The sequence below is a fragment of the Podarcis cretensis genome, assembly GCF_951804945.1.
Source record: "Podarcis cretensis genome assembly, chromosome: 13".
NCBI lineage: Eukaryota > Metazoa > Chordata > Lepidosauria > Squamata > Lacertidae > Podarcis > Podarcis cretensis.
In genome coordinates this window covers 34829691-34842572 of record NC_137182.1, presented here as the reverse complement: position 1 = coordinate 34842572, position 12882 = coordinate 34829691, and the positions used below count along the sequence as shown (strand labels likewise).

Here is a 12882-nt window from a genome sequence, read left to right as displayed (position 1 = left end):
TACCATTCAAGGAACAGTGTGAAACTCCTGTAATTTTACTTTAAAGTGTAGTGATCCACAAAGGAATTGTGGAGGCTTAGGGAATATGGCATGGGCAGAAAGAGTAAATCTACAGTTAGATTATCAAAAAATTTCACATATTGATTTAACTTAACCAGGGGAAATGAAACTCGTTGTGCAAGTGAGTTAACCCCGACATCTAGTGGCTGATGTAATGATTGCATATGTTGCAACATGAAAAAAGGCTTTAAAAATAAAGAAAAATAAAACAAAGAAGAAAAATAAGCAACAAAAGAGATAAAAAGTACAATGAAAGAAGTAATGAAATTATTACCAAATCAGGCATCATTTTGGCAATTTACAATTTCCAAAAGCACTTTTGCTCAGAGCCTTGCACCAGCTAATGCAGAGAGCCAACCTATAAATAAAAGAAATAAAAAGAAATCTAGTGTCTGACAATTGATAACACCTATTTTTCTTTCATTGTACAGTTTTTGATGCCTGCAAACCAGACATATAATTTAACATGCAGTATTATTATGTACATTTGTTTTAAAATATATTCATTTCCAGTGCTTTTTCTTTGGGGAAAAAGGTCTCGGTACTCACAATGAAGTTGCTACAGTGCCACACTTTTAACATTTGGAGGGGAAGCACTGATCGTTTTATATTTTGATAATTTTATTATGTTTACTATTAAAAGTCTGTTTCAATGCACATTTTATACCACAATATGTACATTGTTTTGAGATTTTTTTTTAATTAAGCAGTATATAAATTTTGTTATATAAGAATAAACATATTTTCTGGGATAGAGCACTTTGTGTACCATCCCAGTAAAGCTGTGTCTAGAACAGGGTCCCAAGTACAAAAGTGTGCAGCGTGGAATCTCTCTTATCTCACTGGTTCCACAAATTCATCTATGATGAGCCAGAGGCATCTAATGATGTTAGCTATTAGTCATGGATAATAGCATAATCTGAAAACAGAGAGTCATAAAACAGACATGGGGGACCTCAGGCCTAAGTGCCAAATGCAGCCCTCCTTATGACATCACTTCTCCCCCAGGCAATGCCTCACACCAGCCCTGCTTTGCACCTTCTTTGAGTGTTTTTGCCTGGTTGAAATGAGACCTTGAACTTTCATAATGCCTCTTGCCTCCCTCAGTGGAGGACAGAGAAGGGTGTGTGTGTAGAAACTAGTCTACTGCGCCAAGATAAAAATTACTTCCGCTCTTGCCCTGCCTTTCAATTTGTATGTGGCCCCTGGCAGGGCGCCCAGAAGGAAATGCCATCCTCAGGCTGAGAAATGTGCTCCATCCCTGCCTTAAAGGTTTGCTTGAGCTTGGAGAAAAGTAAGATTAACAAAAGAGGAACCTCCACATGCATTTCTCCAATGAAAATAAGGAAGCCCTGTAATAAAAATAAAAATAAAAATAAAAATAAAAATAAAAATAAAAATAAATGTTGCTATTTTAGCCCCAGCAGCTCCAACATATATAAAAACACAATATAACATTAAACATTTAAAAACTTCCCTATACAGGACTCTCTTCAGATGTGTTCTAAAGGTTGTATACCGTATTTTTCGCTCTATAAGATGCACCAGACCACAAGACACACCTAGTTTTTGGAGGAGGAAAACAAGAAAAAAAATATTCTGAATCTCCAAAGCCAGAACAGCAAGAGGAATTGCTATGCAGTGAAAGCAGCAATCCCTCTTGCTGTTCTGGCTTCTGGGATAGCTGCGCAGCCTGCATTCGCTCCATAAGACACACAGACATTTCCCCTTACTTTTAAGGAGGGAAAAAGTGAGTCTTATAGAGCAAAAAATACGGTAGTTACTTATATCTTTGTTTCGGGGGGGGGGTGTTGCATAACTCCTTACCCTCCAACCTTTCTCTGATGAAAATAGGGACATCCTAAGGAAAAGCAGAACATCCTCGGATCAAATCAGAACCTGGGGTGGCTTCTGCAAATCCAGGACTGTCCCTGGAAATTAGGGACACTTGGAGGGTTTGCCCTCTAGCTTTGCCCTCCAAAGACTGGGGCAAGTGTACCCAGATGTGTTCCCCAAAAGATGTGTCCCCACTCTGCACAGACCTGATGCAGGCTAGCAGGCCATGTGGAAGAAATAATAGTATACTGCATTCACAGTTGGTTTCAAAGTCTGAGAGAGAGGTTACGTCTGCTAAGCTGCCAGAGGGAAAGAAAGCTTGGCCAATTCATGCCGAGATAATAAGAATCAGCATACGATTCAGTTAATTTGTTTATTGCTCCTCTTAACAGTAAAATATTGTTGTCCTCTGTAGGCAGTAATAAGTAACTGCTGAATTTGGATAAATCTGCTGTGTCATGTTGTTACCCACAGAGAACATTGTGAAATTGTCTGATGCTGGGAAACCATCTGAGGCAAAACTAGACTTTCATATCCTCATCACACTCTTCTCCATTTTGCTGCTGTGGGAAAACAACAACAACATTGGGCCATGTTGCAGAATTTTATGTGTGTATCTTCTGCTTCTAGGTTCAAAACAGAAGCATGTGATCCTACTGACTGTCTATGGGTGAAGAAAGGAGAGGCTATTGTCCACTCCTTCATAGCACCTACTTTGCCAAGCCTACACTGAACTTCGCTGAAGGCACATTTCTGTCCATGGTCCTCCATGCTTTACAGTGGCTTCTCTTCTATAAGCTTGATCAGCAAGCTGAAGGCTGTTTTGCGTGTTCGGACCCAGATACCTCCCTCCTAAATAAGGACACATTTGACTCAAATTTTAGTTTTGGTTTTTGGCAGAATTTAGGCCATTGCATAGCGATTGCATAGGCTCTGGTTCGACTAGCTCCCTACACCCTTACAGGTAGTGCTGACCCAGAGCTCTATCATAGGTCAGCCAAGGGTGGACACCTGAGGGAAGTGAAAGGCCTGGGAACAGACTCTGTTCACTCCCCAGATGTTCCCCTGGACTCAGGCATGGGCACAACCCCCTCTTGGGGGTTGACCAAACCAAGTTGAGTCCCTGGATTCCTTTAACAGAATACCCTTCACATAGGGATGGTGAGACCATTCTCCCATCCCTATCACATGAACCAGTGCCTATCCGCAACCTTACGAGTTGTGACAAATTGCTACATGGCAGGCGAAACCCAAATGGCAACAGCCAATCAGCCAAGTGGGGAAAATTCCTGCCGTGCCCCTGTCCCAATGACAGATGACACACGACGGCATAGAAAGGTCAATCGCAAAATGCCCTAAAATTAGGGAGAGGTGGGTGGGTGTTCCGATGCATGAGCTGAAAGAGGAAGCTATGGGACATGTGCATAGGTCTATCTAGGGTGTTTAGACAGCACCCATTGGCCAGATTAAACCCAGCAAGGAGCTACCAATCGGGTGTTGTGGCTATCCAATAGACCCTCAGGCAGCAAAATGGCTTGGGTCACTTACATACTTATGGCCAAACATCCATACTTTCTCCCCCTGCCCTAAATAAGACAGCTAATCCCTGCTCTCTCTCCTGCCCTGTGCTGAGGGTCCTGTGCTGCCCTGTGCTGCGGGATTCAGAAGTCCTACCTGTTGGCGAGGTTTATGTCAAAGAAATAATCCCCAGTCAATAGCAACAGACAACTTCCAAGGGCTGTTGTGATGAGTCAGCATTACATTACAAAGTCCACTGAGGAGGCTAGGTTACAGTTCTAGCTATATTCTTCTATATTTCCTCTGCATGCTGAGCATTGCCTCTGTTGAGAGTCACTCAGTCAAGTCAGGACGTCCTTAAGCGGAAGATGTGTTGTCTTAAGATACAGGAGCTCATCATCTTCTCCATTCTGATTGGTAAGAAAATATTTCTGTCTCAGCACACCTGTTTTCAGAATGTGAAGCTGGGGGATGTGCAGGGATCCACAGAGCCACCTCTTCTTCTCTGCTTTCACTTTCCAGGCTCTCCCAAGGCAGATCTGAATTATTATTAGGTTTAGGTTGAGAAATTCCACTACATTTGGTGATCTTACTGAATTATGTGGAAAGACCAGTGGGGTTAATAATAATAAATTCTGGGCAGCTTTCAACAGAACATTAAAAACAGAATAAAACTTCAAACATTAAAAACTTCCCTAAACAGGGCTGCCTTCAGATGTCTTCTGAAAGTTGGATAATTGTTTATTACCTTGACATCTGACAGGAGGGTGTTCCACAGGACGAACGCCACTACTGAGAAGGCCCTCTGCTTGGTTCCCTGTAACCTCACTTTTCACAGTGAGGGAACAGTCAGAAGGCCCTCAGAGCTGGACCTCAGTGTCCAGGCTGAACGATGGGGGTGGAGATGTTCATTCAGGTATACAGGACCGAGGCCAAATCATAAAGAACTAGCATCTTATATGCTGGCAGCAGCAAATACTCTTTGCAAGGACAGGGAGGCTGCCAATTACCGGTATATATCATCAATTAAATAATGGCTTGATTTGCTTTAGTGGCCATATTCAACACATTTTCTTTAGCATAACTTTAGGATAAAATGGGGTAACTTTACCAAATTCAGCAATAAAAATGGGTTACTATCAAACACATGCTATGTGTGTACGATATTTTAATAGTAATAAAGAAAAAAGCTGGGCTAACTGCCCTAATTTTTATTACACAGAGATATAAGTTATCATAATTGTGTTATCAAACAGGTTAGATAATGTAGAATTACCTTCATATTTTCATCCACATGCTTTGACTGAACATTTTGTTAAATCATATATAAATTGTATTTCATACGTACAATTCTGTTGTCTTAATAAAGAAAGTAAATGAGAAGTTTCCTGGATTGGCAGAGACATGGAAGGTGTGTTGTAATGTGATCTGAAGGTTTGCCTATTTCATTTGCTGCTGTGCTAGGGACTTTCCCATTTCACTTGATGTACTGTTAATTTCCTTGTTAAAAACAAAAAATGCTATTCCTCCAAAAAGGTCAGAATGGCATGTATGATTTTCCCCATCCTGTGAGATAGGTTAGGCTGAAAGATGACACCAACCAGGGTGCCAACTTGAAAAAAATATTGAGGGGCACAGACTCTGACAGAGAGGAGCAGTTTCACAGCAACTGCCCGATCCTTCTATTGCAAGCACTCCTCCTTCTCTGACACTGAGGCCACAAAGAGCCTTGCACATTGCTGAGCAATGGGCCAGACAAGCCCGAGGGGGAGGAGTCCCTTCTTCTCACCTTAGTTTACATCTGCTTGTGAGGAGTCTGGAGGAAGAGGGCTAGAGAGCAAAGGCGGGCCATTGTGTCTCGAGTCCAGTTCTGGGCACCACAGTTCAAGAAGGACACTGACAAACTGGAACGTGTCCAGAGGAGGGCAACCAAAATGGTCAAAGGCCTGGAAACGATGCCTTACGAGGAACGGCTAAGGGAGCTGGGCATGTTTAGCCTGGAGAAGAGGAGGTTAAGGGGTGATATGATAGCCATGTTCAAATATATAAAAGGATGTCACATAGAGGAGGGAGAAAGGTTGTTTTCTGCTGCTCCAGAGAAGCGGGCACGGAGCAATGGTTCCAAACTACAAGAAAGAAGATTCCACCTAAACATTAGGAAGAACTTCCTGACAGTAAGAGCTGTTCGACAGTGGAATTTGCTGCCAAGGAGTGTGGTGGAGTCTCCTTCTTTGGAGGTCTTTAAGCAGAGGCTTGACAACCATATGTCAGGAGCGCTCTGATGGTGTTTCCTGCTTGGCTGGGGGTTGGACTCTATGGCCCTTGTGGTCTCTTCCAACTCTATGATTCTATGATTCTATGAGTCTTCATTCTTTTTTCTTTTTTTGGTTAGATGATTTATTCATTTTCAATAACAATCTTCCAATTAATGACAAATCAAATCAGTCCAAATTACAATAATAACAATACACCAATTGTATTTTCCAATTATAAAAATTTTCTTGGGAGTTCCCATGTTCCAGATGTCTGAACATAACCATCCTCATTCATGTCTCTGCATTTTCGGTATTTTTCAAATTCAAAACTAATATTATCCATTCTTCTTCTCAGTCTTATCAGCCGTTGTTTCTGTGGCTCACATCTTGTAGCAAAGTTTTCGTGTAGTTAACCCGCAAGAGGCATTTTTAAAATCATCTTATTCTCTGTCCAATTATTTGGTATTCAGTCCTCTTATCTCTCCTTTGTTTGTCAAGTTCTCATTAAAGGCACCGGGCTTTATTCCAAAGGAAAGTTTATAAATAGCAAGTCAACAAATTCTCTCTGATGTCTCTTAATGAGCTGGTGTACGTATATGTCTGTATATATTGCTGTATTGTGGGGCATGCTTCCCAGCTGTATACTCCAAGTACAAAAGGACCACCTCCCCCAGCTCCTCAGGGCCCTAGAATAACTGGCAGGAATCTAGCGCTCTCCGTCCTTCTGTCCACAATCATGTATAAAAATAATCCATACAAGCAGATACAGTGGTACCTCTGGTTTCATATGCTTCAGGTTACATACGCTTCAGGTTACAGACTCCGTTAACCCAGAAATATTACCTCAGGTTAAGGACTTTGCTTCAGGATGAGAACAGAAATTGTGCAGTGGCGGCACAGTGGCAGCAGGAGGCCCCATTAGCTAAAGTGGTGCTTCAGGTTAAGAACAGTTTCAGGTTAAGAACAGACCTCCAGAACGAATTAAGTTCTTAACCCGAGGTACCACTGTATATTTTAGAACAAAATACACCCCAAGTCCAAAGGAGCTCTTTTCCATAAGAATTCCTTTCTTTTGTAGCTGCGCAATAATAATCACCATTTTGCTTCCATCTTCAGCCCGAGTTGCCATATCTGATCTTGTTTTGCCAACTTCTCAGAGTTTTCCATTGAGGGCTGTGGATCATGCATTCAATTATAATTTTCGTCTCTTGGGTTTTGTTTAAGTAATTAAATTCTTTCTGGCTGAGCTTCGCTAAATCATGATGTAACATAGCAAATACGAAAAGATAGTGGTTGCTCACCTCCTTAATCCATGTTTCAAGATGAGAGTCCGTTTAAAGTCTGAAATTCAGCATCCAGCAACTGTATAATTTTGCATGTTCCCCCCCCCCTTTTCCTCCTCCATCTGGAACATGCCTGTCCCCCCCCCCCCAAATCTTATACTTATGAAAAAAAGGGTGTCTGTTGCATGTATGAGTGGCTCTGGAGAGTGCCAGCCGTGCTGTTCTCTTAGACCCAGCGTCCCTGCCGCTTGCACCTTGATGCAAGCTGATAGATCACGGACGATCTGTGGGTCTGTGAGACACTTCTCCCCCACCCTGGGAAGTCTGCTGGGGCTAATTACACCCATATCAACCCTGAATTACTAGCACGGCTAGGGTCCGCTCATGTGGGAGGCAGCCATTTCCCACAGCAAGAGACCAGAAGTTTGAGTCTTCATTCTGACCTGGAGATGGACCCGCCTGCCTGACAGCCCTGACACTTACACATCATCAGAAAGAGGAAATGTGTTGTCAAAAAGAGGATAACTGAGGGTATAGATTTGCCCAAATGTTGCATATGCTAATTTATGTAAATTAATGCAAATGTATAAATAATTACTGCAAGAAGAAATACAATACATCAAACCATAGTGGGGGCAGCTGTGACTAGGTGGCCTGTGTCTGCTGCCCAGATGCTAAGCCTTGCTGGCCTATTCCAAGGCCCCTGCTCTCCCTTCTCATTATTCTTTATCTTTAAACTTAACTATGATCAGATAATGTCCTTCACATAGAGGATACTTTCTGACAGCCAAGAGGATAGCTCAGTCGGTAGAGCGTGAGACTCTTAATCTCAGGTCAGGGTCATGGGTTTGAGCCCCATGTTGGGCCAAATATTCCTAGATTGAGGGGTTGCACCAAATTATCCTTGTGGTCCCTCCAATCTCTACAACTCTATAATTCAAATAGAGAGCCATTCTTTGTAAAGTGGGACACATAGCCTTCTCTATGTAAAGGAGGACCTGAGACCATAGAGGGATGCGGTAACTCAGACTAGACAATACTGAGCTGATTGTTCCAGTAATCCTATTCAATATAAAATGCTCCTTTGCATACAGCCACTCTCTCATTACAACCATTTGTGGCCAAAAATGATGGAAAGTTGTGGCTTCTAATAATTTTTTCCTCACTTGTCTTTGCAGGTATTAGAGAAGCTGAGCCATCACCAGGTGAGTAACAACTTCTTTGATGGGGTTTGTCTTTTTTTTTTGGGGGGGGATCTCCTTTCCAATATGCTCACCAGCCCATCTTGCTCTCTCCACAGCCTGTGGCCAACTGGTCCCCTCTGCCCGCATTGTAGGTGGTGAGGAGGCTGAGGTGGGTGCATGGCCATGGCAGGCCAGCTTGCAGTTATTCGACTCACACCAATGTGGGGGAACCCTCATCGCCTCACGCTGGGTACTCACAGCTGCACATTGCTTTAGCAGGTGAGAAGAGAGCCCCCAGACTTCTCTATCTTCTTAGGGAAACCTGGAGACCTTGTTCCCATCTTTTTTTATTTTTTTACCTGTAAAATGATACTCCCCTTTCAGACAATCCAGGCATTCTGGTAGCCATCTTCTCTCATTTCCTCACCAAGGTGGTTGTCATTTGCTATATTTCAGGGTTGGGAAACCTCAGGTCTGAGGGGCCAAATGCAACCCTCCTTTCCTCTTTATCAGACCCCTCAGGAGTCTCCCAGGCCATGCCCTCTCCCCTTCATTAAGCCCCCCTTGCTAATCCTGCTTTGACTCATCCTCATTCTGGTTGGAATGTGCCATTGAAGGTGTCTTCCCCTTTTCCTTTCTCACAGGACTCTGGAAGTATTTTTACTCATCTGCTCTCATTTCTTCTCCCCTTCTTCTTTCACACTTTTGTACCCTATTGCCTCCCCCAAATTGACAGTTTCCTTGAAACCAGAGCTCTGAATACACTACTGCACTTTCTCCTCTTGTGTTTTATTAGCCAGCATCTTTGTCTATAGTATTACAGATCCCTCCTTGTTTGTCGTCAAATTGGGAGCCCACAATCTCTCATACCCTGGACCTGAAGCTGTGTCAGTTCTTGTGAAGCAAATCATCATCCACGCTGACTTCTTGGGATACAGGGATGGCAATGATATTGCACTTATGGAACTGGAAGGCCCCGTCAACTTCACCCACCGCATCCAGCCTGCCTGCATCCCAGGACCTTCCATCTCCTTCCTTCCCAGGTTGGGGTGTTGGGTCGCAGGCTGGGGAAACATCCAATCGGGAGGTGAGGAAGTCAGGGCTGGCTACACATTTGACGGGGCCTTGGGAGGGCCCCTCTGCTGTGCCTCTCTCTCCCATGTTGCTGGAAAATCTTTGCCTGGAAATGACTGGTGAGCAGCAAAAGTACCACCACCACTTTTATTTTGCACAATGCTGTGAAATTTTGGGATATTAAAATGGCAGCTAGACCCAGTCACCTGACGCTGCTCAAGGCACTGGACTAGGAAAAACCTTTCCAAAGGAAACCCAGGACACAAATCAGCAATGGGCTCTTCAAGGGTGCTAGGATCCAAGCTACTCAAGGCTGCCACCTGCCGGCATCAGAATTGTTAGCAGTACACCAGAGTTCCTATTTACCTAGGATAGTTCCTGCTTTCTTTTACCTGTCCCTGGCAAATCACTATGCTTGATGTTTGCCTCTGGGGGGCTGGCCATTTGTGTAGGTGGGTGCTTTTAATAAAGAAAGAAATCTTAGGGAGAACGTGTATTCCATCCTCTGTGTTAGTAAAATGGTAGTTAAAATGGAAACACTCAAGGTCACTTTGTCAACTCATTAGTTAGAGTTTAGAAGCCAGAAAGTCCTGTTTCAAAAAGTGCAGAGCAGGTTTCAGGAATGAGGCTTTGATCAAAGTACACCTTGGACAAATTTGCATTATCTCCCACCTCTCTCTCTTTCTCTCTCTCTCTCTCCCAGTCCCACTACCTGAGCCAGAGCTCCTACAGGAAGTGTTGCTTCCGCTGATGGATACAGCTACCTGTGAGGCCCTTTACAGTGACTCTAAAGATGAAAAAACTCCAAGTACTAGTGTAATCAAGGATGACATGATGTGTGCAGGATACATGGAAGGGAAAAGGGATGCCTGCCAGGTACAATGTATTCATTTATGACATTTTTATCCTACCTTTCCTCCAATTAGCTCAACCTTCTGCCCTCCTGAAACACATTTTATCCTTACAACAGCTTAGACTGAGAGAGGCACTTGCCCACCTTTCATGGCTGAAGAGAAATTTAATTGGATGCTTACTTCTTCCTGGGTGGGTCCCTGTTGCAGCCTCTCACACTCAGTCACCGTTGGGGGCATATCCCACTGAGTTCCCACTGGCTGCTGCATCTCAAATTGGCCAATCAATGGACTCTTTTGGGGGGTGTACCTCGCAGGCTGAGAGAGCATTGGCTGCACACATGCCCTAACAACCAGTGAGGCATAAAAGCCGGCAGTGCTGCCCTGTCTAAGCACTTCCTGAAGCTAGTGTGACACTAGTGCAATGACTATCAGTGGCACAGTTAGGTAATTTTGAAACTGGACTTAATTGTTTTGTGCCTCTGCTTTTGAGCTGCTGGGATGGCAGGAGAGAGTAAAATAAGCAACTTAAAAACTTAGAATCCTGTCACAAACTCCAAAGAGGAAAATTACAAAATGTCTAGAATCAGTTCCTGGTAGGTTTTGCTTTCTGCAGCACAGTGTATGGCCACACAGAGAGTGAGAGATGCATGTTGATCCAGAAGGAGCTAAAGGATGTAAAATGCATCTGATCATCCTGGCAGATTTGATAAGGTTCAATAGACATTGTGCACCATTCACAATAAAAGGAGCCATACAGGAGGACATGAGTCACTAATCTGATCTCTCCGGAGTCATGGGAGCACTTCTGCTTGTGGGAGTGGGTGCTTGTGTTTCTTTCATCTCCAAGGCTCCTGCAGAGAGGACATTTAGCACTTCCTGCATAAGATGCAGGTGGTGGCAGTGGTGGTATTGGGGATATGTATTCCTGGTGGATAACCATTTATTCCTTTATTTTTCTTTACAGGGGGACTCAGGAGGACCATTGATTTGCCCGTGGGGTGGGGCTTGGCTTGTGGCTGGTGTGGTGAGCTGGGGGGATATTTGTGGTGCCCCTAAGCGTCCTGGTGTCTATACCCGGGTCAGTGTCCACAGCAGTTGGATCTTGAGACATGCCCCAGAAGTGACTGCCAATTTCATCAATGGTGCCTCAAGCAGGGGTTGTGCCCAGTTTCTGGTACTAATAGTGCTACACTGCCTTCATTAACTACCAACAGTATGCAGGGTCAGGATTGCTATAGCTTCTTTGCTGTGACCAATATCTGGCAAAGGTGACCGGGAAAGCATTTTTGGATATATGAAATACCTGGAGTTCTGGGAAACATCATAAAACAATGGTACCTCATCTATGTTACAGAAGAGAGCTATCCTATAGACTTTCTATCAGCTTTACATTGTATTAAATCTAACCTTAATTTATTTTAATGATTTGCCACCAAGCGAGTGGCAAGTGTCTCTAACTTTGGTCCAAGTTACCCCACAAAGTAGCAAACCTTCAATCCATTCAATTTGAAATTTGCTAGTTTCAACTTCTCAACAACAGTTAGGAACTGTGTCATGTGACTGTTACAGTTCTTCCTGTAGTCAAGTTCAATTTGAATAGTTCCCACATCCAAGCTTGATGAGAAGTCTTACTTGTAAATGCAAAGGCTCTCTGTAAACTGACAATCATCTGAGTGGCTGTGTCACAATTGTTGGTCTGAGCCAGTTAGGAGTGTGAAAGACTATCCATAATAAAAGACACTGCTATATCATTTAGATGTCCCCATAGGCTTATTGATGCTGCAACATCTGTAGGCTTCTCATGTTTGATCCAAGAAATGACTCCTCTTATTCTCAGAGTGACTTCCAATCTTCTCATCCATTGGGTAAAGTTACTCGTTGTGAGTCTAAGCCATGGGTAGGCAAACTAAGGCCTGGGGGCCAGATCTGGCCCAATCGCCTTCTAAATCCGGCCCGTGGACTGTCGGGGAATCAGTGTGTTTTTACATGAGTAGAATGTGCCCTTTTATTTAAAATGCATCTCTGGGTTATTTGTGGGGCATAGGAATTCATTCATTCATTTATTTTTCAAAATATAATCGTCGTCCCCCCAAGGTCTGAGGGACAGTGAACTGGCCCCGTGCTGAAAAAGTTTGATGACCCCTGGTCTAAGCAGTCTGGGACTATGAGCAAGAGTGGGATTTTGGAAATATATTGTAAACACACACATATACCAAAAAGAAATGAAATAATGGCAGACAAAAATGCCAAATATTGAGATTGTTCTCAAACCTGGAAAGAAATAAAGGTCTAAAAAATAAAAAGTGGCTCAACTGAAAATTTACTTTGTGTTGTCTGACTGCACATATGTTGCCAGAACCAACATGGTACAAGACATAGATTCAAGACACATATTTTCATGGAATCTTTACCCAGGACACCTTCAGATGAGAGAGCACTTCTATGCACAAATAGATGATTAGCGATTTCAGCTGCAATTCTAGCCCCATTTAGTAGGGTGTGAATCAGGTTAAATTAAATGAGACTCAATGGTCATTTGGGACAGATGTTCAGACATGTTTAGCACCTGTGATTATTATCTCTAAGGCAAATTCTCATCTCATTTAAGTGGAAGGGGAAATGTCTGCTCAGATGTAACAAGGGATTTTATTCAGCATTTCCACAGGTAATCCCTGACTTTCAACTGGTTATTACCTTCCCCTTTAATTATCATGAGGACTGCAATTAATGCTGCTGCTTTAAAAAAACACCATGTGAAATTGCAGTTGCCAAAAGTAGCAGGGAAGGAGTGATATAAATATATCACTTAGCATTTGGT

At 43.2% G+C, this 12882-nt stretch overlaps 1 protein-coding gene across 1 annotated transcript; it reads left to right on the top strand.

Annotated features, from left to right (window-relative positions):
• Nucleotides 1-3782: 3782 nt before the first annotated feature.
• Nucleotides 3783-12367, top strand: LOC307201609 (serine protease 27-like; the record flags this gene model as incomplete). The annotated part of the gene is made up of 6 exons (XM_079950888.1): nt 3783-3831; nt 8131-8157; nt 8253-8415; nt 8952-9223; nt 9914-10086; nt 11029-12367. The coding sequence occupies 6 exons, from the start codon at nt 3783-3785 to the stop codon at nt 11266-11268; spliced, it is 924 nt and encodes a 307-aa protein (XP_079807014.1). The 3' UTR covers nt 11269-12367.
• Nucleotides 12368-12882: the final 515 nt, after the last annotated feature.